The 25,989-nt window shown below is 40.0% G+C and overlaps 2 protein-coding genes across 3 annotated transcripts in view; one reads left to right on the forward strand and one right to left on the reverse strand.

The window, feature by feature from the left end:
- The first annotated feature begins 306 nt into the window (after positions 1-306).
- On the forward strand, positions 307-20,786 carry LOC116727094 (angiotensin-converting enzyme). Its single transcript, XM_032574222.1, has 25 exons — positions 307-549; positions 5,788-5,955; positions 6,079-6,166; positions 6,910-7,053; positions 7,147-7,338; positions 7,666-7,763; positions 7,852-8,021; positions 9,398-9,621; positions 9,740-9,884; positions 10,673-10,771; positions 12,217-12,339; positions 12,425-12,630; positions 12,709-12,845; positions 13,622-13,780; positions 14,095-14,182; positions 14,298-14,441; positions 15,484-15,675; positions 16,088-16,185; positions 16,333-16,505; positions 17,479-17,702; positions 17,774-17,918; positions 18,026-18,124; positions 18,298-18,420; positions 19,156-19,340; positions 20,020-20,786. The coding sequence occupies exons 1-25, from the start codon at positions 307-309 to the stop codon at positions 20,220-20,222; spliced, it is 3,870 nt and encodes a 1,289-aa protein (XP_032430113.1). The 3' UTR covers positions 20,223-20,786.
- Positions 20,787-23,940: 3,154 nt separating this feature from the next.
- The window catches only part of itga3b (integrin, alpha 3b), a 40,201-nt gene continuing 38,152 nt past the window's right edge, over positions 23,941-25,989 (reverse strand). The window contains exon 25 of one of the 2 annotated variants that reach the window (XM_032574224.1): positions 23,941-25,458. In XM_032574224.1, the coding sequence (XP_032430115.1) occupies positions 25,291-25,458 (168 nt within the window). In that variant the 3' untranslated portion in view covers positions 23,941-25,290. The remainder of the gene's footprint in view (positions 25,459-25,989) is intronic. The other variant, XM_032574226.1, reaches the window with a different exon arrangement.

The raw sequence follows: 25,989 nt of genomic DNA on the forward strand, positions 1-25,989 counted from the left end.
TGCGAGGCTGAATGGATCAGTAGCCGAAGGTGGAGCGGGTGGGGGTCCATCAGACTCACCTGGCGCTGTTCTCTGCGCCAGTCCCCGCTCTTCTGATTGGTGGCCGTCATTTGTTTGGTTCCGGGCTGTTTGAAGGGAGGGCTGGAGCCAACTGGGCTGGGTTAGAGTGGCACTTTAAAGAGAAGCTCTCACTGATTCCTGTCTGTATCTTCAGTCTGGGAGGAGCGGAGGAAGGTGTTGCTGCGCTTTGCTCCACTTAACTTTAACATTTAAGTTTATTTTTTCCTTTCCTCCACTCTGTGTGTGATGGGAGCCATGGTTCCCGAGGCGCGCAGGCTGCTGAGAGCGGCGCTGCTGCTGCTGCCAGCCCTGCTGCTGTGTGAAGCTCTGCCAGCCGCCTGGCTGCCAGGGGACTATGCAGACTCAGTCGATGATGCCCAGAGGTTCCTCGGTGACTACAACAGCACCGCAGAGGAGGTGTCCTTCTACAGCGTGTCCGCCAGCTGGAACTACAACACCAACCTGACGGAGCACAACTCCAAGCTGCAGGTAGGAGAGCAGGGAGAGCGAACAGTTTAGTTTTCGCATGGGCAAAGTTTCTCTTCACGGAGGTGAGCTCTGCTCCACTTGCGTATTAATATAATTCATCTCCCTCCAGCTGCATGTGCTCATTTTCCTGCAAACGCAGGCAGCCAGGGTTATTGGAAATAAGATCAGATTGGAGAGAAATGCTGCTGCTGCTGCTGCTTCCTTTCATGCAATATTAGGACTCTTCTTACGACTTTCTGTATTTGGCTGTGTGCAGTGGCGCAAAAGAAGAAAGAAAGTGGGTATGCACTATAAAGGACCTAGAGGGGCGCCATGCTAGAGGGGGCGCCAAAAAGATGGTGGAATAATTATTTCCTGTCAGCATTCTCTATATTTTACAGCTGTTTGAAACATAATTCAATATTTGTACAGAATTATCTCTGGTGACAAAAGCACCTGCTGCACACAATGAAGTTTTTCCTGTCATGCACGATGTTCAATGTCCACCATCTTTTTTCTTTTCTTTTGTAGTTTATTTTTTTGGCACCACACAGCCTGATCTGTGTGCTGCACAGCTGTTGAAACACTTTAGAGGACAGTCAAATATCTAGACACAGAATAAAAACTGGTAGGCGGCTGTGTGTCAGTGTGTGTTGCTGGGGGGTAAAGTGCTAAATCCTGAGGAGTCCCGATGTCGTGGAAGTGTTCACTGCGTTCACAGATTGAAGAATTGCTCACCAAAGTTTTTTTTGAGGTTGATCGTCTTTTTTTTTTTCCTGGAAAGTTTAACTGCCATTTGCAGTCAGGAGAGGCGAAGCATCTTCAACTGACAAACTCTCTACTGTTGTCATTCTGCATGTCTGACGCTGCACTGCGCTTCCACTACATGGTTCTAAAAGTTGTGCACATTTGGACATTGAACGTACAGTCAGAAACTTTCAGACCAAAGAAACTTTTGAATACATTTTCAGACAGAAAGGAAGGTTTACAAATCTTCCAGTCTCCTCATAGGTGTCCCCCCCAAAGCTTCATTCTTGGACAAATCTTCTTTACACAATTTATAATTGTTTTGTCCAGGTCTCTGCACCAATGTTGATGTGAAACTACATGCAGATGACTCCGTGATTGATGCATTCACCAAAAAAAGAAACAGTCTCTTTAATTCTGTCTTCTCTGAATTCAGTAAGGCTTTGGAATCATTTTTCCATGGTGGAATCATAAAAACTGGTGTAATAAAGTTGCGTTACAGCCCAGCGTCTTTCTCACAGGGAAATATCCTAATAACTTGACTATCCTGAGGCCAAGTTCAACCTCTGTCCGACATTTTCATGGCAGTCTGAATGACTGATCTGTCACACACAAAATAATCCAATCTGTGTTTTCAAATGATCGGCAGTCAGAACGGTCATGTTGCATTTCAATCAAACTTTTATGTCACTGGCGTGAGACATGCATCAAAATTCGGCACCAGAAGAAGACAAGCGCTGTAAATCTGGATGTAAACAATGGCTGTAAATGAAACTGGTGAATGTAATCATCTCATCACATCACAGTCCCTCCACTCTGGGGTCCGACTTCACATCCAGACAGATTCTCTACAGTCGCTGCAGTCAATGCTCTGCAAAAGGCCACCGCTGTTAACTGTGCTTACATTTTTCTTAGGTTTCTTCATCTAATCGATCTAGTGACTGTTGGCTAACATTGCCGAACGACTTTAAAAATCCATCCACCGACGGCAGAATTCATTATTACTGACGTATGTTAGGTTTTTATTCCATTTACACAGAAGTCTGATTGCAGACCTCTGTGTTTAATCAATAGTGAGAATGACCACACACACAAAAAAAAGGATTTCAGCAAAAAAGTTGTAATTGACCTGCTGTGTGAGTGGAGCCCACATGAATTTCTACATGTTGTTCTGAACTCCATATTCTTAGAAAAATTAATGTTACAGTGGTTGTCATGCCAACAGATTACTCAGAACTATTGACAATAGTTGACCTGTTGCCTACTTCTACATTCACAGGGTGTTCGTTAACAAAAATAATTTTTTAAAATAATTTAATAAGTTAGGTCACTTCAGTTCTGAGTATGCACGTGAATGATGTAAACATAATAATGAATATGTCTGAATGTCAGAGGAAATTGAAAATGAAATGTTTGAAGACTGAGTATTAACTTTGCCTGTAATAATCCTGACAATGCTTCACCTTTATACTGTTGATTATGCCACAATAAATGAGTTGTGGAGCGGTTAATTGATAAGCAATGACAAACAGGACCATAGCGATTGAAATAAATCTGCCACAGCCTGCAGTTATCTTTTTTGTATTTTATTTTATACAAAGGTAATAACCAACATGGATGGTTGCTGGCTTTCTGGAAAAAAAAAAAAGATTTAAGGGGGGCAATGGGCGGGTAGAGATGGTCAGAGAGGAAGAGCACAAAGGTCAGAGTTAATACATCAACTCAGAGCCACTTTTTCCTTTTACTGCAGTCTGTTGTTTCAGTGCTGCTGTGGACAGAAACAGATAAGGGTCTTCAACAAAAACAGTGGAAAGAATCTACTGTTCTGTGTGTTATGGTTTGTGTGCCAGTTTTTTTTTTTACTTCAGTTTTCATGTCAGTGTTCAGCAAATGGTAACAATTGAGTAACAATACGTTGTTTGTCCATATGCTGTCAATTTGCTAAATGTACAACATGTGTTGTTTTAGGGCACAACTCTCTTTAAAATGTCAGATGCAGAAGAAAAGATCGGTTTCCAGCAGCCTCGAAAAAAACCTATTCTTTAAACACCGCCATCACGGAGCGAGAATGTCCGTGACCTTTCAGAACGCCGTAAAGAAAAGCCTTAAAGATTCACCGGAGCTGTAGGAGAGAGAGTGTAGCGCAGAGACAAAAGCTTTTTCTAAAAATATAATCTCCTCTCCTTTTTGTCAGTCACATTATTGATCCCAGAGGAAAGATGTGGCGCTATGACTGTCAGTATACAGGGACAGGCTCATGAATTGCTGTCGAGGTTGCTCTAATGGAGGATTTTGGGGAAGAAAAAAAAAAAAAAAATCAATGGAAGTGATGTCCGAAGCTCAAGTAAAGACCGTAGCAGTAGATACAAACTGCAGGGCAATTTCCAACACGTCCAAACTGTTCCATAAGCTCACTCTTTGTTCTCTCTGACCTTCACAACTATGAGTTCCTTGCACATTTATCTCAACAAATGATAATCATTAAAACGTTGATTTTAGTAATTCAACTCAAAATGTTAAAGTCTCATATAGATTCATTACACATGGTGATATAAACGAACTGTTTATGAAAGGCCATTGAGAGTTTTATACTAAAATCTGACAACACTCCGTAGGTTCTCTGTAGCGTTTAGCTCAAGCCAGTTTGCTGACCAGTAACTGCACAGCGGTGCGCGGTCATTACAGCAGGTTCTAAGTCCTGCTGGAAAATGGGATCAGAATCTTTCAGAACATCCCACAAACTCTTGAAAGGCTGCAGTTACCACTGCTCCAGTCTGAACAACCAGTTTACTCAGCAATGACAGTTTGTGGCTTTCCCTGCTTGTTGAGGGTGTCAGAGTTCCTCATGATTCTGTAGTGTAGACCATAACATTACAGCATAGAAACATCCTAGAGCTAGGCTTTTTCTAGCTCCAGTTTATTTAAATGCATCCGTCTGTAAAATGACATCATCTTTGTCTTTATTTCAAATCTTTAGGAACATTGAGTAACAACATTTTGTCTGACATGCTCGTCAGGCCTTTAAAGTCCAATTCACTTGGGAGCTCACTGAGATACACGAATCAGTAATTTGTTCTAAGTTTAACCACAGTGTGGAACTCAGTTATACATTTATAACAGCCTCAAATGGGATGATAACATGCTAGAGTCTACCGAAAAAGAATAAACTGATTCTTTTGAAGTGGGTGCAGTTCAAACGATCCAAATGTACCCAAACTTTTCCTGTGATGTCATACTTTTTTTCCTTTTTGCATCAGCCTTAGGTGTAGTGTTGTCATTGCTTATAGTCATTACACTGTCAAAACTGGGTGTTTAGACAAAGTGGGGTGTTGAAGGCGTGGAAGTACATAAAGAATAAAATGAGAGGACAGGAACAAATGACAGAAATATTTCTTTCAATTAAAGTTCTGGGTGATGAGGCTGTAATGTTGCAGAAAGATAAGATGCACATTACTGATCCCAGAATTGGAAAATTAACAGATCGGGAACTTAAAATGAGAACTTCAAGTCCTTTCTCTAACTATAAATGAAGAGTTTTAATCAGTCCTGAAGCGTGAATACAGTCAGTTTTCTAGCACAGAAGGTTTTTAGGATTTCTTTTGTTTTAGGGGTGCATACATTAACTTACCATGCTATGTTGTCATTTTCAGCGCCGTACAGCTGGATGGTCCAGTCAGGTCTTCAGTACTTTTCTGCTATATGTACCATTCATTTGGTATTCTGCCTTCTGTCAACCACTTGCTGCCAGAATGTAATTACTTGTATAATGATGAACTGTTACCCAAGTTCAATGTTGTTGTGCCACAAAGTAGATGAAGTGACACATTTTTGATACGACGGTCCCTGCCTACTTTCGAGGGGGCACTCTGTTCAAAGCAAACACAACCAGGCAACAATACAGGGTACAAAACAGACAGGCCCTTGAGGTATTTGAAAGACTGTGTCTGGTTTGGGAACCTTCACGTTTCGTCTACGCTTATTGCTGATGATGTAGTACTATTGGCTTTTCCAGACCACAACCTTCATCATGTTCTAGGGTGTTTTTGCAGCCAAATTTGAAGAGGCCGAGATGAAAGTCAGTTCCTCCTGATCTGAGGCAATAGGTTTCAATGACACTGTTAGTAATCAGTGTTAGCTTGATGCAGAGGAGTGGATGTGTCTTTTATACAAGTAATTGTCACTTTATTGGAATCCCTACCGAGGCCGATTCCAGGCACATCCCACTGGAAGGATAACCTGGGGTAGATTGAGAACACGTTTGATGGGGGACTGTATATTGCTTCTGACATGGAAACGGGTTTGGATCTCCCAGAATGAGCTTAGATTGTCAGGGGGTTTCCCTCCTAGAAGTCACCCCCTGTGAACTGATCTTGGAGTTAGCGGACGGTGACGGCTGTATGGATGTTGTTCAGGCTTTAATGTTTTCTAAATGGGAGGACAGAAGGGGGTTCACATTTTGCTCTAAGGCATTCACAGAAATTAACACTCACTTCTAACGCTTCTTGTCTTAAGGTAGCTGCAAGTCTTGAAGAACAAGCCTTTGTAGAGGCCTGGGGGGGGAAGGCCAAGCAGGTCTTCTCTCCGGATACCCTGAACAGTCTTTCTACAGCCGACAAGAAACTGATTGAAAAGATCAAGTCACTGGGAGCTGCCAACCTTCCACAGGCTGAACGAGAGGAGGTCTAGTACTTTTCATGTATCAAAAGTATAAATACGATGCAAAAATGCAAAGATTTACGTCACATGTAGCCTGCTTGATTCACAGAACCTGCTCATTTATCTTATCTTTTATCTTGTTTTTAGTATAACACCATCCTGAGCACCATGGACAGTATTTATTCAACAGCTAAGGTGTACCCAGAGCCAGACATAAGCTGGAGCCTGGAACCTGGTATGTAAAAATAGTCTTTAGTTTTTAAGGGGCAAGATCCATGAATTGTTTAAATGTTAACAGTTTGTAGCAGGAAAGAACTCTGCACAGGGGGAAATGTTGCACTCAGAACAGTTGTAAGAGCTTGAGATTTTATCGGTTTTTGGAAGCAACAGGATGGGTATAATTTCTGAAGAATTCTAAGAGGAAGTCTTGAGGCTGTATCGAGAGTGCGATGTGAAACACTAACGAATCTTCACGGCGTGGAAGGTACAGGCATTCATTGAGAACAATGGTCTTTTGTGTTTGTCAGCTACAACTGCTTGATGCATTTGCGAGAAAATGCTCTCCAGCACGTACAGGGAGAGTGGAAAAAGCAATCACCTTAGAGAATTGCTCATAAACTGAAATGAGCTCATTACATCCATAATGTTGAGTAGTTTATCTTTTATAGAAGCTATCCACAGTGCAGATGAGGTAGCGCCAACCACACATGAACTCCGACCCTTTTTTTCTCCACCATTTGATCTTGTGTTTAGAAGAGATGCTTGAATGTCTATGAAAAACCTGACACTGTTAAAACCAACTTAATCTCCCAGATAAAGAGCATGTGATCCTCTTGGGGAGCAGGAAATTATGCAAGCAACAATGCATCAAGATGATTACAGGGAATTTAGCATCTTTTCCCTTTGAGTTGCGTGATTGATTGATGTTGCCTTTCCTGTGTCTGTCTAACTAAAGGGAAATTGTCGTTTGTCTTGAAGAACTCACAGAAATTCTGGCCAACTCCAGGAGTTATAAGAAGTTACTGTTTGCTTGGGAAGGCTGGCACAATGCATCAGGTGTGCCTCTTAAGGAGCATTATCCCAGGTTTGTGGAGCTCAGCAACAACGCCTCAAAGCTCGATGGTAAGAACTCTAATTTGGCTCAAAATAAAAAGGTCAAAGATGTAGGTACAAATGTTACACAGCAAAACTTGTGAAAACTGAATTTATTCAAAGGCTTTAATGACACTGGGGCTGATTGGCGCTCTTGGTATGAGACGGAAACCTTTCAGCAGGATTTAGAGAATCTCTACAAGACAATTGAACCGCTCTACCTGAACCTGCATGCCTTTGTGCGACGCAAGCTCTACAACTTCTATGGACCCAAATATATCAACCTAAAGGGACCCATCCCTGCACACCTATTGGGTAAGATGCACACAGTTACCACAATGAAAGCACACGTTCACCATTTGGATTTTTCTTTCATACAAAAAGTTGAAGAGGTCAGCTTTGCTTAGTTCCACTATAAACTTTGGTGATTGCAGAAACTACGTTCTTACCCGTCAAATGATCCATTTTGTCCCAGATAAACATCTCCCTTAATATCAGACAGCTGTAGCCCAGTAACATGATATAGACCTTTTATGGTCAGTGAGCACTCTACTAATACGCACTGAAGAGAATGCCTTAATGTAGGATCTTGCACAGTGATTCTGAATGGCTTTTTAAGTACATTTCCATCCTGCCACACAGGAAATATGTGGGCCCAGGCGTGGAATAACATTTATGATATGATGATCCCATTTCCTGACAAACCCAACCTGGATGTGACCAACGAGATGGTCAAACAGGTATGTGTGAAAGATGGACTTTATGCTATTGCTATGGCCTGCAAAAATAAATGATGAACTAACTGTTCAATGGCATTGGTCTTTTCAGGGCTACAATGCCACACACATGTTCCGTGTGGCCGAGGAGTTCTTCACCTCTCTGGGTCTGAAGGAGATGCCTCCAGAGTTCTGGGACGGGTCGATGCTTGTTAAGCCTGAAGATCGGGAGGTTGTGTGCCATGCGTCTGCCTGGGACTTTTATAACCGCAGAGACTTCAGGTAAAATAACTAACCTGTGCATCTGCTTTAGAAAACACAAACTATAGACATATTGCATATTGTCTTTTACATCCAGAACGCTGGAGGGCAAAAAAGCGATTCTTTTACTTGCCATCCATAGCCGCACAGCCACGGTAGAACAAATCCGTTACCAAAATGAAACCTGGAAATGTAGCATTAATTTTGTGCAGTGTGCCACATCAAAAGCATAATAGCATAAAAAACTGTTGAACAACTCAAAACCACTTCTATTCTTTTTTTTTATCTGTGTGTCGGCTATGCTACACGCAGACCCGTTGCCATAGCAACTGGCTGACAACATCTCCACTAGTAGATTGGGGTTCAACACCAAAAAATACGCAGCCATTTCCCACACAAGGAGCAGAACATTCAATAGGTTAAAAATATGTTTTCATGCTTGATGTTTATTAATAAGTGTTTTTCTGAACACTTATTGCTTGATTGTCTAAATTCAACATCTGCTCTACTAATGATCTGGCAGAGTCGGTGTGGGTAGGACGCCTTTTTTGTTAACTGAACCAAACACACTGAAGTCCGCAGTACACCTACATGTTAAGGTTGTCAAAGTCAAGCTAGCATGACTTGCCTACCTTCCTCTGCCTTTCTTTTTTTTATTAAAAATTTAGAAAATTTATACATTGGAAAAATTTATACAAACATACATTTTGTATGTTTCTTTTTTATTTTATTTTATTTTATTTTTTACATATTTCTGTTTTGTTGTAAAGCGTTTAGGCTGCCCCAGCGGTTTTTGAAATGTGCTGTAGGAATGAAGTTCATTGGTTGGCTGATTTTTCCTGACCTGTGAAACGTAATATCCTTGGACCTTGTTATCCAGTCGTCACAGTTTGACAACTAGATAACAAGTTTCCTTTATTTATCACACAAGAATTTAAGATTTAGTTGACAACTTGACAGCTAGAACCAATGGTAATCGTCGGCTAACAGTTTTTTGGCCTCCAGTTGGGAGCTGGGGGGCGGGATCTTGTGCATGTGATGTCACGTTGCAGCGTGTCTATAGTTGTTAGCAGCAACGGTGGCAATGGAGGTAGGAACCAGTGGATTGCAGGTTGAAGCCCTGTCTGTCTGTCTCTGTATTTGTATCCTTGGGCAAGACACTTCACAGCCTTGCCTGCTAGTGGCGATCAGAGAGCCTGGTGGCACCAGTGGATGGCAGCCTCTCTTCGGTCAGACTGTGACTACAATTTGGTAGCTTGTAGTAGTATAATGACTGACTGAATGCAATGTAAAGCCCTCTGGAATGCTTTTGAACTAGACAAGTGCTATACATGTACAGACTAAATACCATTTACAAGTCAATCTGTACATTACTGTTTGCGTTTCATCCTGTTCAGGATTAAGCAGTGCACCACAGTAACCATGGAACAGCTCTTCACTGTGCACCATGAGATGGGCCACATCCAGTATTACCTGCAGTACAAGGATCAGCCTATAGGCTACCGCCGTGGAGCCAACCCTGGTTTCCATGAAGCTATTGGTGACGTTATGTCCCTGTCAGTTTCAACACCCAAGCACCTTCATGAGATCAACCTTCTGGAATCTGTGACCACCGACGCAGGTAACAATCATTGAATAGCCTCGAGTTAAAGAGATGCAAACTTAGAGTACTGTCTTTAAAAAATAGAAATGGTGGCTTAAATACATTGAAGACGAGTCTTGGATTTTTGAATTTCTAGAAACTGATCTGAACTTCCTGCTGAAGACCGCTCTGGAGAAGATAGCCTTCCTTCCCTTTGGCTACCTCATTGACCTCTGGAGATGGGGCGTGTTTAGTGGAAGCATTCCTCCGGAGAAGTACAACTCGGAATGGTGGTACCTCAGGTGGGACTAAATTCAAGAAGAACTCTTAATCAAAATCTAGTTAGCCATGTTTGATAAATACAACATGAAGGGAAGAATAAAAACAAACATTTGGAAAAACTACAGTGAACCCTCGCTATAACGCGGTTCACCTTTCACGGCCTCGCTGCTTCGGAGTTTTTTGTGCAGTTTTTTTTTTGTTTGTCACAGTGCATTGCGTTCTGCGTCCTGATTGGTTAAACAATCTCCACGCTTCTTCTTTACCCGTGTGCCAATAACGTTACGGTATTTAAATATACGTAATACAGCTTGGCAAATTTTGGCAAATATTTTTACCCAGAAGAAAGAAGAGCGACAACAACTACCGATATTAACTATGTTCTTCTCCCTAAAAAACACACCTGCACCGCAGGCTTCAGAAGAAACTACTAGAGAGCGGAGTCAGGCCGCAGCGTCACAGTCAGAGGAACAGTGAAATACGCGAGTCACACTTTGTCCTATTGTCCAATGATTAAAATTAATCATTTTAATCATCATATTGATGATTAAAATGATTATTTTACTGTAGTGATTTGTAAGAAAGCGTTCTACTTGTTAAAAAAAATGCTTAGGCATGAAAACAGGCTTTGTTCTTTGGTTTCAATGTAGAGTGTTTAATTATGCTGTACAATAATTGTAAAAAATAAAGGTAACTACTTCACGGATTTCGCCTATCACGAGTTCTTTTCAGAACGCAAGCCCCGCGAAAAACGAGGGTTCACTGTATTTCTCCTTTTGAGTCAGTGTCTCATTAACTCTTCCTTTCACAGAACAAAGTACCAAGGAATTTGCCCACCTACCAGCCGAACAGAGGAGCACTTTGATCCCGGAGCAAAGTATCACATTCCCGGAAACACGCCATACATCAGGTAGACCTCTTGCATTTACAGCATTTACAATTTTACGACAACACTACACACAACCAGTGTCACAGAGGTAAAGAAAACCTCCTGTGCAAAGAATTTTTCTTTACGCCAAAGAAAACCTCAAATTGATAATCTGTGCAGTACTCAGAGAATAGTGTGGTTATATGTTCTATATTCAATCTTAGTGAAGATCAATTTTTTTTTTTTTTTAGAGTCTCTAGTAGTGCAGAGCGGGTAGAGATTCAGTCCACTGACCGACAGCTGCATTTACAGTGAAAGGTGGTTCAACAAAGTAGTCACTGGTTTGAATACAAATTCAGACAAACATCCACTTTGGCTCTGTTTTATAAGCTAGTCGCTTTGGTCTGTCACATACAAATCTATATAAATAAAGTGAAATTTGTGGCTGTAATAAGACAATGTGAAGAGACATTGAAGCTGTGAGAATTAGTGATGAGACTCACGGCTCTTTGAAGGGAACCAAGTTAGTTCCCTTCAAAGAGTCGTTCAAATGATCCATTTTTAAAACTGTATATTTTTTCTAAGATCAAGCCATGTTATCCGTAACAGTTTTGTTTTAAATGCTTTTGTGGTGAAGTTTACGAAAACCGTTGAATCATACGTATTAAATAAATTACCGCAGCATGTTCTTACAGAAAATATTATGTATATATTTTTATAAAATTTCAGCATATAAATGTCAAGTACACATGTAGTTTTAGTATATCTGTGTGAATTAATAACATTTTAGTGCTATTTTTAATATTGACACAAAATAAAAGGAAAATGTAACAAAACTGAGGTGGAAAAGTCGATTTAAATTTCTTTGGCAGAAACAAAAATCCTCTTCTGCACCATTAAATATAACAATTAAGGCAATGCACCAACATTGCTATCGACATTAAAGTGAAACAAGAAGGGAGCGCACCGTACCGTCCAACAGTGAGCAATGAGAATTAACTCTGTGCTCGCATGTCCACCCCTTCTTCTATATTTATTCCTCGATTAAATCTATATTTTAAAGTTTTTAAATTAAATACTATTATAAGAGCTACTGCAGTGTGAGCTGAGCTTTATAAACAAGCAAAGTTGTAAAAGAGTTCTTTCCTTCAAGGGTAAAGAGGCGGTCAAAAGAATCGTTCGTGAGCGTCACATCACTAGTGTGAAGACTTTCACACAGTTCTCTACATGAGGAGAAACTGGTTCCGGTTCCGCTCAGTACGCAAGAATGAGTGGAAACGATGCCATTGTCTGCCGTTCTGTTTTGTTGCCTTGAACCAACAACAAAGGAAAGACCTGTTGCAGAAGCCAAGGCCATTGAAGAGTTCACGTTCTGGCTTGTTTTAGGAAACGGGTGATATACGGGCGCTTTAGAAACATAGGGAACCTACAAGGTGAATCCTTCTAATGAATGTGGTATTCATAAAGTAATCTTCTGTCTCTTGCAGGTACTTCGTCAGCTTCATCCTCCAGTTCCAGTTTCATGAAAAACTCTGTGAGGCAGCCAAGCACACCGGGCCTCTGCACACCTGCGACATCTACCGCTCTGCAGAGGCCGGCGAGATTCTACGGTAAGAATGACGTCTTTATCGCACAGCATCAGTAATGCACAGTTTTGAGAAAGTAAACATGCGATACATGTTCTCCCTTCAACAGAAAAGTTCTTGAAGCAGGTTCCTCTAAGCCCTGGCCGGAAGTCCTGCAAGAGGCCATAGGCACAAATAAGATGAACGCCGCTTCTCTGATGAAATACTTCGACCCCATAATCAAGTGGCTGGAACAACAAAATGTGAATGAGACCCTTGGATGGCCTGAATTCAACTGGGTCCCGCCCATCCCTGAAGGCTACCCTGAAGATATCGGTAATGCTGAAGTGTGAGAACATTAAAAGCCCTCAGAGTATTTACGCTCTCAACTGACTCTGATTCTTCTCTAAACAGACAAGAATACAGACGAGCTTCATGCAAAGCAATTTCTGGATGAATACAACAGCACAGTTGAAATAGTGTGGAATGCCTACACCGAGGCCAACTGGAAGTACAACACGAACATCACTGAAGCCAATAACCAGGAAGTGGTGAGGGCAACAGAACCTCAGCTGCTGTAACGCGGCTGTCATCTTTAGTGCATGTGATCTTCTGTGAAGACCAATTACTAGGTTACAAAAAAAAAATCTTTTTTGGAAGTCGTCTGTTTTTTCCAACCGTGTTGGTACTATTTTGTACCGCTGAATCCAAAAATATCCATTTTTCTCAGTCAGGTCAGGTTTTTATTCTAATTTGATTTAGAGAAATCTGATTTTCTGACATCATCAGTTCATTTCTGTTCATATTTCCCATCCAAAAAAGGTTTTAGGAGAAAAAAAAATTGTTTTCTAACAGAGTGTATTAATTAAATATTACAAACTTGGATTTCTGTAAATTGAATAATAAACACTGATAAGGGTAAGTACATGTGAACATTATGTCTCTGTCTCTTTTCTGTCCTGGTGGAATCTCTCCTCCTGCTCTTCACTCATTGATCAGATTCTCAGGAAACCGATCCAGATGTGAGAACAAGTCCTGCATTTTGATGCTCATGTTGCTCAATAGTTGGGAAAGTTGACCTGATCGAGCAAAACCAATGTGATTTTTGGATTCAGCTCATAAACATGACACTAAAACAGTTGAAAACCCCAGACAATGTTTTGCCTGGTGACCAGTGTAATCAGCTGTGTCAAATCATTGACTTGCCTAAAAATGACTTTATGCACGCATCTGCTTGACACATCTAACATTCATGTTTTGGGGCATCCTCTGGCAGTAATCCGTGTTATTCTTCAGTCTTAATGACCAAGTGTTTGTTGTTCTCCAGCTTAAGAAAGATCTGGAAATGGCGGCTCACACCCTGGAGTACGGCCTGAAGGCTCGCCAGTACGACACCTCCGACTTCCAGGACCCGTCGGTCAAACGCATCATCAAAAAACTCAGTGACCTTGAGAAGGCAGCGCTGCCAACTGCAGAACTGGAAGAGGTGGGAACGGAATGAATTCATCTTGCTACTGTATAGCATAATGCTGGAAACGTACTTAGCGATTTTAAGACGTATCTGAAGACAGGACAGAGTTACAGATTTGTTTCAATTCAGCCACCCAAGGCTGCCAGGTCAAACTCAGAGCTCGTTTTACTGCTGGTTCAAATAAAACATGATATTCATACTCGTACCTGCCTTCTGACAAGATCAACTTTAATTTATATAGATTTTTTAAATTTTTTTTAGCTATTTTCATTTGTGAATTTCTGTATGATTGGGAAAATTTGACATTTTATCTTTTTTTTCTTTTACAGTTAAATAATATTATGTCTAACATGGAGACAAAATATAGTGTGGCAGAAGTTTGTAGGGAAAATGGCAAATGTCACCCACTGGATCCAGGTAAAGTTAAGAATTTTTCATTAGAAACATTTAGATTAAATTTATGCTAAATATAGTTCAGAACTAATTAACTAATTTTTATGGGTAGTAATAAAATTAAATGTTCTGTTTTCAGATCTCCAGAGAATCATGGCAGAGTCCAGGGATTATGATGAACTGTTGTTTGCCTGGAAAGGATGGAGAGACGCTGCTGGCAAAGTAATTCGTGATGATTATAAGAGATATGTTGAACTGGCCAATAAGGCTGCCACACTCAACGGTATGTCATCTGGATCTAATTTTGCCCTACATGTACAATTCCCTTGTTCCTTGTCCAGCAGGAAATGTTTTCCAGCTTGCCTTTAAGGCAGGAAATGTAATTTAAATGAATGCTGACAAATATAAACAATGGGTGAATGCAGAATGTTAGACTGGTGTCTTAAATTGTGTTCCTTAACAATATGGAACACACACTGCAAACATTTGGACTTTTTACTGCATAAAAAAGTTTTGATTGGCATTGTTAAAACTAGATAATTAAACTGCATGTTACATTTTTCCAAGGTTTTACTGGTTTTTAAACGTCGTCAATCTGGGTAAAACCAAAGTAAATTGTATCCTTTGTCAGTTATGGAGGTTTACCACAGAAACCCGCATGTATTTTCTTTATTTTGATGAAAAATTCTAAGTAATTAATACATGGGCTTTATTGCTCCGACTGGGAAACAGAGAAGACAGTGCTAACTTCTTAGCAGAACCAGAGTCACAGGAATCATCCTGTGTTGTTTATGCCAATATGTGCCAAGCTAACACAAGCTATGTTAGCAATTAGCACAAATTGGCAACGTGTGGAAATGCTGGTTCAGAGAAAATTGTTGAAAGCTAGGGCTAATTACCAACTAATCTGTCCTAAACTGTAAATACATTTGGCATGTGATCATAAAGTGTATTTAGGATTCACTATTAATAACAGTAAGCAGAACAAGAATAGCTGTCTATTCATATTTTGTGTGTGTGTGCTACAGTAAACTATATTTACAGGAGGAAAGTGATATTTTCTGATAAGAGAACATTTATAACAGAATTATTCAGCATCTTTTGCAGCTTAACGTTATTCAGCTGTTGAAAACCCCAGAACTGGGGTCCAACAATAACTATTTTTGCTTAAGCAGTTCAAATAAATCTCAGCTGAAAGCGAGTGCGGTCAGGGTAAAGTGGGTTAAACCATAACCCTGTCGACTTGATGAGGAATGTAGAGCAAAACTGTGAGGCAAAAGTGCCACTTTAAATACACCTGTGTTAACCTCTGGTGCCGTTTACAGGGCATTCTGATAATGGGGCTTTCTGGCGGTCCCTGTATGAAACCCCTACCTTTGAAGAGGACCTGGAGGCTCTGTGGAAGGAACTGGAGCCGCTCTATCTCAACGTTCACGCCTACGTTCGAAGGGCTCTTTACAAAAAGTATGGCTCCGATAGCATCAACTTAAAGGGGCCCATCCCTGCTCACTTGTTGGGTAAGTGTAGAGCTTTTTGGTTGAAAACCATATGCACAACAGTAGCTTGGATACTGCACCGGCTACACGTTTTCATTGTAGAAGGATAGTGTGGAGAACGTCAAGCAAGGGCAGGAAAAATCCCTCTCTGGCAGAATCCTTGGAATTCTAACACTACAACCACAACTGTCCTTTTTATATGGGAGCAAAATCCATTCATATGCTGTCTTTGGCTGCAGATGCCTTTGGATTTCAGCTAGATTACATTTTCTTTTAGAGGCATAAAGCGTGAGAATGTGTGTGACAGTTCCACACGGACTCAGTCACAGTCACAAATCCCACATGGTTAAACAATGACACAGCAGTGTGACCTGCTCCCTGACCTCTTAGTGTTTGACATAAAAAGTGCTGCTATTCTGCTTCGACATTTCAGGCAACATGTGGGCACAGACATGGTCTGGAATCATGGATTTAGTCATGCCCTATCCAGATGCCACACAAGTCGATGCCACACCAGCTATGGTGTCACAGGTAAATAAATGCATGAAATATACAGAACATAATAATCGTAAGCTCATAAAACAAAGACCGTCTGCTGGTTCCTCCGTATGTTAAAGCCTCTATTGAATTCCCAGAGAAAATGTCACAGTCAATGCAGGCAATGCTGTTCTTGTTCAGGGCTGGAATGCAACCAGGATGTTTCAGGAGTCGGACAGGTTTTTCACCTCCCTGGGTCTACTGCCAATGCCACAAGAGTTCTGGGACAAATCCATGCTGGAGAAGCCGACTGACGGACGCCAGGTGGTGTGCCATGCCTCTGCGTGGGATTTCTTTAACCGAAAGGACTTCAGGTTGAACTCTTGCTGTTGTTAGATTTTTCTTTTTCTCTAAAGACCTTTCAGCAGTGATTCCCAGCCAGGGGTACTCACAGGGTTTCTAGATCTGACAGAGTTTCCAGCCCAAAAACAATGTAAAAACCCCCAAACTCTCAAAAACAGTCCAGTTAGTAGCTGCTAAGTGGACACATCTTTGTTTGTAGTCTGCTCATTTTGAACAAACAAAATGTTGCAGTTGCTGTGTTTCCATTATACATTAAAATCACATGTGAATAAGCATGTTCATGCGATAAGTCATTAAAACTCATGGCACCGACGGACGTTAACTCTTACATGAGATATATTCACAATTCAGCCATGGTGCCAAACGCTCATCATCTATCAGCCAATCAGAGGAGGCGTCGGCGTCTTAATCAGGTGTTGGAGCGACAAGCACCGCCTACTTGGGAGCAGCTACGTATGCAGCGTTTTGGGCGAAATTGTAGTCGGCCATTTTACAGAAGAGTTCTGGATTCAATACGTTGTAATGATGCACAACTTTTTATGAACTGTGTGATGCTGTGAGAGCAATTTTTGCGATTTTATGGTTAATGGAAACGCAGCTACTGACATGTTTTGTCAGAGACATAATGAGGAAATCTTTTAGTCTTAGGTATGAAGAACAATTAAGAATACTTAGATAACGTTACTAAGGAGGTCAGATTAGGATAAGTGACAACATGCATGCAAATAAATTTAGGAAGTGCAAGTTGGAAAAACATCTGATATTCACCTTACTGGCAACCTTCTTTCCCTTTATCTGACTTACTTCTTTCTTCTGTGAGGTTCAGGAGAGAGAGAGAGTATACAAGTGAGTGTTTCTGTATTGTGGCTTCGGAGCTTCCTGTGGCTCTTTGCTCCTTTAGAGCTTTAAGAAATAATCTTAAGGCTTATTGTCTCCTAACAAAAAAAGGCTGAACTGTAATTGTGTGTCTGCTTGTGTTTCCAGGATAAAACAATGCACCGTTGTGACTATGGATGACCTGATCACTGTGCACCATGAGATGGGCCATGTGCAGTACTTCCTGCAGTACAAAGACCAGCCCGTTTCGTTCCGCACCGGCGCCAACCCAGGCTTCCACGAAGCCATCGGAGACGTTCTCGCGCTGTCCGTCTCCACGCCCAAACATCTGCAGAGCATCGGGCTCCTGGACAAAGTGGAGAGTAACCACGGTGAGCCACAATAAGAGCAATGCATTTGTTTTGCTTTGTTTCCAAGTAATAAATGTCTCACTCTTGTGCAGAGAGTGACATCAACTTTTTGATGAGCATGGCGCTGGACAAAATTGCCTTCCTGCCTTTTGGCTACCTGATGGACCAGTGGAGATGGAAGGTCTTTGACGGACGCATCCCATCGTCGGATTATAATAAAGAGTGGTGGAACCTCAGGTGAAGAACTTTAGCTATAAAACGTGCTTTTTATTGTAATTGCTCATCATAAAGTGGTTGATTATGCAATATCAATCAAATCTGTAAATGATTTTTGTTTATTGCAGACTGAAGTACCAGGGCCTGTGCCCCCCTGTAACTCGCACCGAGGATGACTTTGACCCGGGCGCAAAGTTCCACGTCCCTGCCAGCGTGCCATACGTCCGGTAGTGTTGCATTTGCAAAGCAAATGAGACGTGTTGGAGCTCAGAACAGCTAGCTTGATAACTGCTTTGACACGCTCCAGCTATAAATAGATAATAAAATAGGACTTGCACATTGTAAGCACGACTTGGAGGTTAAGCATAATCCTTAAAGTGCATATTTTCATATTTTCCAGTTACTTCATCAGCTTCGTCATCCAGTTTCAGTTCCACAAAGCTCTGTGTGACGCAGCTAAGCATGATGGGCCTCTGCACACGTGTGATATCTACCGATCTAAAGAAGCTGGGAAGCTGCTGGGGTTAGTGTGCTCTGAATCCTACAGATTATTTTATGTCAAACTCAAGGCCTGTGGACCTAATCTGGCCCACCATAGATTTTATGGTCATATGGCCATAAAAATCTATTATGTGTTTTCCAGACAGTATGTAGCTGAAAAACATATAGTATTTTTAAAAAAAGCCAGTTGTGTTCTTAAATATTGTCACCTTCCTAAAGTAAGTGATTTTTTTTGCCAAAATTATCTTTTGGCAAATTTTTTTTTTCTCGGCAATTAAATTAGGAATGTGATAATATTATTTCATCAATCCAATCAAAGCAGTACTTGTCCATACACAGCCAAATCACATCAATGTGAAACGATGTTCAATGTTTCATTTTAAGAAGCACTCATTCAATGGAGAGAGCTAATTGGCTGGAGGGTTTTAACAATACATTCTAACAAGACCGGCCCTTTAAGGACATCCGTGGTCTTCATGTGGCTCAAACTGAAAATTACTTTGATGCCCTTGCTATAGGATCATCTTATGTTGACAGCTGGAGAGAAGATGTAGTGATGTGAAGAAGTAATTCATGTTTCAGAGCGATCTAATTACTGTATTAAATAACAAAACTAGAGTGAATTCAAACGCAGTATGGGAAAAGACCATCCTAACTTGCCTGGCCTTGTGTGAAAAAGTACAAACCACTACATTTTCAACAACAAACCCTTCGTCTTCCTCCTCCTGGTCTCTGCTCTGACTGTCACCGCTTGCAGGGATGTGATGCGGCTCGGTTACAGTAAGCCGTGGCCGGAAGCCATGGCCATGATCACGGGTCAGTCCAAGATGAGCGTCCAGCCTCTCATGCAGTACTTCCAACCTCTCATCACATGGCTGGAGGAGGAGAACAAGAAGAACAACGAGGTCCGCGGGTGGCCCGACTACAACTGGAGACCTTCAGGTATGATCGATGCATTCAGGCATTCACACACTTTTTAAACAACCGCAGTGTTCAGTGAGTGTTCCCCTGACTGAATAATGCCATCTTGTATGCTGATGAGATCATGCTGTAAAAATGCAAGGACATTGAATTGATTTTGTTGCATCATAAAATAACTCAGTGTATCTAGTTGGGATTTTGTGTGTTGGACCAACACAAAGTAGCGCAGAACTACTAACAAAGGACAAAGGTCAACCCACTGCTGCCAGCTTAGCAACTTTTTAGCTACATCTAGCAACATTTTGTCCGGAAAACTGCCCCCAGTGCACCCCCACCCCTAATTGCATTGACTGAGCAAATTGAAGTTCTGTTGTGTTTGCATGTTTGATCAATATTGTGAAGTTATTGTTGTATTTAATTATGCTGTACTGGTGCACAGTTATCAAATAAATTTGAAATTCAGTATTTTTATGTCGTTTTCTGTGAAACATTTCAAGTCAGTTTTGTTCTGTTTATCTAAACCTCAGATATCTGTATCAGAAGTGAAAGAAAATTGGATTGGCGCATCCTTAATTCTTACTGGGAGAAGGTCAAAACAAACAGAATGCTAAATTGATGCCAAACTTCTCCACGTAGTCGAGAGTCCGCTGCTCGGTAATCTATATAAAATGTTATATTTCCATTCATTCTTGCCTTTCAGATCCTGACGTTGCAACGAATGATGAGAAAGTTGAGTTCCTGGGACTGAAAGTGGACAAGGCCGCTGCCAAAGCTGGCCAGTGGTTACTGCTGTCAATCAGCCTGGCTTTCCTGGTGGTCATCATCCAACTCGCCTACAAGTACAGGAAGTCCAAGAAGCGTAATAAGTCCTTATCTATGATGGAGCTCAAGCAAAAAGACTAGAAGTACTGTAAGTACAAGTACTGATTATATCGTAGCGACCACAAAACCAACCTCAATGTGAACAGCTGCAGAACGTCAGAGCACATTTTTTCCTGCATAGTTCACTATAATAAATTTTTTTCCCCACACTGAAAGATGACTGAATGTCAGGAATCTCAAACTGCTTTCTCAGTTTATATACATCGAAACTAATGTTAAATGTTTTTATACCATCTAAGAAGTATATCTTTAACAAAAAGAAATAAATCTGGTGTTTCACTGATGGGTTTGAATGAAAGTATTTATTTTAGGGATGTTTTACGGTAATAAGGCATAGAAGTTATTTAGCTTTGATCTTAAACACTCCTTTTACTTCAAAGTAGTTCTGTCAGAGTCTAAGTAAGTTGAATATTAACAATTGGATTCATGATAAATATGTTTTAATATTTCTAATGTGTACTTTACTAGAAGGGGACAAGCTTTGTCTTATGCTGTTCAAAATGTGACATTTTGTCCTTTAATGTTATGAAGGCACTCAAAATAATTTTATGTAACAAATAATATATTCCAATAAATATAGAAACGTGTGTGTGTGTATATATATATATATATATATATATATATATATATATATATATATATATATATATAGTGTGCACATTTAAAAGCTGTGAGTTGACAAAGGGGAAAAACAGTTAATTGAATATGTAGATATATTTTGACTGCGTTTCTCTGGAAAAAAAATTACACATTTTTAAGTGTGTTTGAACTTTTGTAAAATACACTGTAGCTATAGGTAATTTTCTTAAGTCGTTTATTTTAAAAGGTGGAACCTGCCTCAAATAAAGAATGAAAAAATCTGACCACGGAACTTGTTTTATTTCACGCTGTAAAAAAAAAAAAAAACATTCTGGTTGATCATTTGTATATTTACTCTATTCCCTTGTATTCGATTTATTATTGTCTGGCAATGCAAAAGCACATCAGTTGTAATGTAATTTATTTGTAATATTTACTCGTAAGTTTAAAAGAGGAAATGTTTTTAAAATGTATGTCTTTCATTGTGTAAAGATGTTTTAATATCTGATTTCATTTCTGTAATAAAGACATTGAATTCTGCCTTGGTTGAGTAAATCAGAAAGAACATTTCAGTGTTTTGTTGAAAACGATTCAATTCAGCTGGATCTCCACATTACAAAACACAGTAAAATAACAGCAAAGACTTTCTGCATTGGTTTCTCTCTGCTTAACAAAAGTATCTCGAGTGTTACAGTATAGAGCTCAGTGGCACTACAAAGGATACACACCCATGTTAACAGGCCAAGTGTAAAACAACACCATGAAAAATCATTTTAAATCTTTCCAACTGATTACTTTAGCACAAGCTGGTAAAACCAACAATGTTTTGCACACCTTTTCAAATAACTGAACCTTCTACTCGTCTGTTACAGTAAGATAATACATGAAATAATAAACTTCGGCTCTTCTAGTGGGATGTTTACTTATTTTTGCCGTTTTGGATGATTTCGGGATGCAAAGAATCAAAATGATATCAGGGCTCAGTCAGGAAAAGGGCACTCAAAATTGTATTCTAACAAAATATCCAGATCTTTCTAAAACTTACCTTGTGGGGAAAATATGTCATGACTTTCTGAAACCAAAAGTTGAACTTTTGACCAAAAGTCCAAGAGGCGAGTTCATCGCAAAAACAAGCGCATCACCGAAAGAACACCAGTGAGGAACTGTTCAGGTAGCGTCATGTTCTCAGCTTCTCTTAAGTTGAAACGAGAGTTTTTAATCAAAGTGGAGGAAATTATAAACAAACTGAAATACCAGCTAGGTTTGATCCCAAACTTTCAGTTGTCTACTTGAAAAATGAAAATGGAATTGATTCTTTAGCAATACTAGCAGTCGAGGTGGATGTAAAATAAATAAAAAAAATAATAAATCTGGCTTCACCGGAGGAAGTTTTAGATCTAAATCTGGCAGACAATGTGCGGGAGTCGCCCAAAGAGAACTGCAGAAAACTGAGGCTCCCCACGACTGAGATATTTGTAGAACTTCTTCAGAATATTAACAAGTCGAGTTGTGGTATACTAAAGATTCCTACCAAGGAATCCTGAAATTCAATCAAAAGGTGCTTTATCAGATTATGCCACCAGGAACTAGCATGACAAGGCTTCCACCCTCAACTGACCTCCAACGGTGACGATTCAACCGAGTCAGATTCTCTAGGTCTAAGGCCATAGGTGGATCAGTCAATCTCTGATTAAAGCAAAGGAGTTTAAGTATCTAGGCAACTTGCTCAAGAATAATAGTAGTACAGATCAGGAAGTAGACGGATTGATTGGAGATTTGTCGTAGCAAGTGGTTCTCCGGTCTGTTTGGCCAGTGGCGGACAAAATACTCAACTCAGCTTCTTATTACGATAGTCTTATTCAACTACAAGTAAAAGTTGCTCAGTCAAAAGTTTCTTCAAGTTAAGTACTCTCTGAAATAATGACTTTTGAAAATATTAAAGTATTCAAAAGTACAAATTATATTTTCTGATGTCAAAACGATGCTGTATTGGTTTCTGAGTGCTTTTACAGAACCTTGGAACTTGCTAAAAAAAACTTTGCTACAAAAAGTCTACTCCACCTGTGAAAACTTCAATATAAAAATGCAATAAAATATGACTGCTATTTTAAAAAAAAAACACACACACACACACACACACACAAAAACAGAGGAGACATTCTTTATCTCCACAAACAGCAACACTGGCAGAAAAGCTTACCAAGCTAAGATACGGTCATGACTGTCCTGGTTTCTCCGCTTTACTTCACCCAACCTCCGAATTTTGTTTGAACAAAAGGCGAAATCCCAGCTGTGAGCGGCGACTGTGATTGGTTCCCCTGCTTGTGAGGGTGTGGCCAAAAGCAGTAACAGGACTGCAAAGCTTGGCTTAGCATAGCAACAAGCTTCTAGAAATGTCAAAAGTACACTGTTAGTACAGATATCTTGGATAAGCTATAGGCTTATAATATAAGCCTTATATCAAAGATCACTGTGTGAAAAGTGATCTTGGATAAGATGGCTTTTAAATAAACAGATGTGGCGCTTTAGCAAAGTATTCATTTAAGGGTTGTGCACAGTTAGAAAACCAGAGTGAACTATCTTCTTTATTTTTTTCCCTTTAACAATGTATATATCAAATGAATTGTACAATATATGGTCACATTTATATGGAGGCATTTAACTGCCAGAACTAGGCAGGAGCAGTAACTTTCACATAATAAAACATAAAACCTATTATGGTGAGAAAGTTTCTAATTTTTGTTTATAAAATACGCTCCTCTGACAGTTTACGACTTCTTAAAAAGCATAAAGGTTCCCCTCTGAATCCTTCTTCTCCCGTTTCTTCTACTTCAACAGCCCAAGATGTATTTACTGTGAAGATCTTTCATTTTTAGACTAGAAGATATGAGATTTATATCAAAATCAACCTAAGATTTATATATAATTAAAATGAGAAAGATGTCTTGTTTTGAACCTCAAGATGCTGCTCCCAAATTTATTCCTATCTCTGGGAGTTAGACATTAAACGTGAAAAATTAATTCAGAAATGATTTATCGTAGTCTAACTTTTCCAAGGGACATTTTATCACACATAAAGACCATTGTCTGCTTGTCCAGTGCTGCGGTTGAAATTCATGGTTCCAGTGTTGGTCAACAGTTTCATATGGAAAAACGAGAGCAAAGGCCAAAAACATGCTTTTATTCAGTCAATTTAACTCACTATTATGTACAATGTCATCTACACCCTTGCAATCAAATAGTTTCCAGTGTTCAGACTCCCTGTTTGAGATACTTAAGATATCAACATAGCATCTGTTTATTGTGTTAGCTCAGCATGGTGCAATAAATTAACAATCAAGTGTACTCTGCCGATTTGGTGAACCCTGGTGTGGAAATTATGAGAGACAATTAAAATGTGAGTGATATAAGCAATATAAAACCAGAAATATAACAAAAATAATCCTGCATCTGAGGATCATCAGACCTTGTGATGCTTTTCCAACATTGACATTCAAGCAAAGACAGTCAACAACTCATAACGGAGTGGATGTTGTCAAAATAGAAAATCTAGACCTTCAAGACCTGTTATATAAAAGCAAACAACAACAATGCGCAAAAGTACGGAGCCTCCTAAGGGACATAAGGGAAGTTTTTTTCTTATGTGTTACCTTGTAAAAGTATTGCATTCCGTCAGATTGTGTGTTCCCACACAATAAATTTGCAAATACACCCAATTTAAATTTGTATATAAGTACACCTTTAAAGATCCTGAGTGAAAACGAGTTTATGTGTTCTAAACTCTTTGGTGTAAAAAACTGGTTGAAAATTGATCTAAAATCAGGGCTGCAGGTGAAAACGACTATCAGGTGCCGTGAAAATAACTCAAAATTAGTCCAAATAGTCTGGATGTATATTTTTCTTTCCATCGTGACAGGAAGTTTCTGTCATGTTTATGTTTTAGAGTAAGGATGGAAACCTGATGCATTAATCTGAAAAAAAGAAGATATAAGACTTTAGGTAATTACTTTCAGTATTCAGGATGCCTCATGATCCGACTTCTAAATACACTAAAAACGTATTGTGTGTGAATGCAATACCTCTGCAAGGTAACACAAAAGAAAACATTTCCCCCCAAGTCCTTTAGGGGAGAGATGTTGAGAGACTGAGCAAAAAAAAAGAAAAAGAAAAAGAAAAACCTATTTAAAAAAAGATGAAAAGTTACATGCAGAGTTAACACCTAAAAACACAACAAAAGTTTACCTGTGGATGCAACATGGATTTCAGTGTACAACACTGCATTCAACAAAAAAATACTTAACAAATTACAATCTCTCCAAATGTTCAGCATATTGCACAGAAAAAGTTCAGGAAATGGAATACTAATTGAAAAAAAACAACAACAAAAAAACAAAACAGGAAATGCACTGTCCACAGTAGGTCCATGCACTGAAGTCCTTGCAGCCGAGTCAGGCCCGGTCAGGCCCGGTCAGGCCCAGTGTTCTCTGTGGCAGTGAGGGGTTCAAAGGCATCAGTAGTAGCAATGCTGCGTCTCTGTCCAGCTGGTCATCCAGTACTTTTTCTGTGGCTCCTCTGGCTGAAATCCCAGATCGAACTGATAGCGTTCAGCTCTGCGAATTCTTACGCCACGGTGCTTTGGCATTACCCGGTAGTAGATGGCTCGCTTGAAGAACCCAAGCTAGCAAGACGGAGGAAAAGCAGCAGAAATACAAAATACGCTTAGAAAAGGCTGTAAAGATGAGCAGAAACGGCAGGAGAGACGGGATTAACGACAGAGGAGATTACGGATCACAGGGCTGCGGAGAAACAGGTTTTTAGCAGTGACAGCCTGCTGGAGAAGAAAGAGAGAAAAGTGAAGAACAGGACCCAGAGAGTCAAGAGGGAAGTCTATTTAATCTGCGTGAAAGAAAGTTGGAAGATTTAGTAGTTACAATAATTAGAAGCTGAGGGGACAGACAGCTCAGTGGGGAAAGGAGCCTCACCTGAGATTATTAGAACTACAGTGCCTTGCAAAAGTATTCAAACTCAAGGATGTTTTTACATTTTGTCCCCTTAAAACCACAAACAACAACGTGTCTTGTTTAGATTTGTCATGACCAACACACAGCGACACATAATTGAGAAGTGAAAGGGAAATTATTCATGGTGTTCAATAATTATTATCTTCTATTTTTATGAATTACAAATCCAAAAAGTGTGCTGCTGATCA

The sequence above is a fragment of the Xiphophorus hellerii genome, chromosome 10, assembly GCF_003331165.1.
Source record: "Xiphophorus hellerii strain 12219 chromosome 10, Xiphophorus_hellerii-4.1, whole genome shotgun sequence".
In the NCBI taxonomy this organism is placed as follows: Eukaryota; Metazoa; Chordata; class Actinopteri; order Cyprinodontiformes; family Poeciliidae; genus Xiphophorus; species Xiphophorus hellerii.

What these genes read in the sequence shown, in the direction of transcription:
- LOC116727094 (XM_032574222.1), top strand. Translation starts at nt 307, where the DNA reads ATGGGAGCCATGGTTCCCGAGGCGCGCAGGCTGCTGAGAGCGGCGCTG. An exon ending in GAGGCCGGCGAGATTCTACG is followed by an intron (nt 12,340 to 12,424) that starts GTAAGAATGACG and finishes TCCCTTCAACAG; the next exon opens with AAAAGTTCTTGAAGCAGGTT. An exon ending in TTTAACCGAAAGGACTTCAG is followed by an intron (nt 16,506 to 17,478) that starts GTTGAACTCTTG and finishes TTGTGTTTCCAG; the next exon opens with GATAAAACAATGCACCGTTG.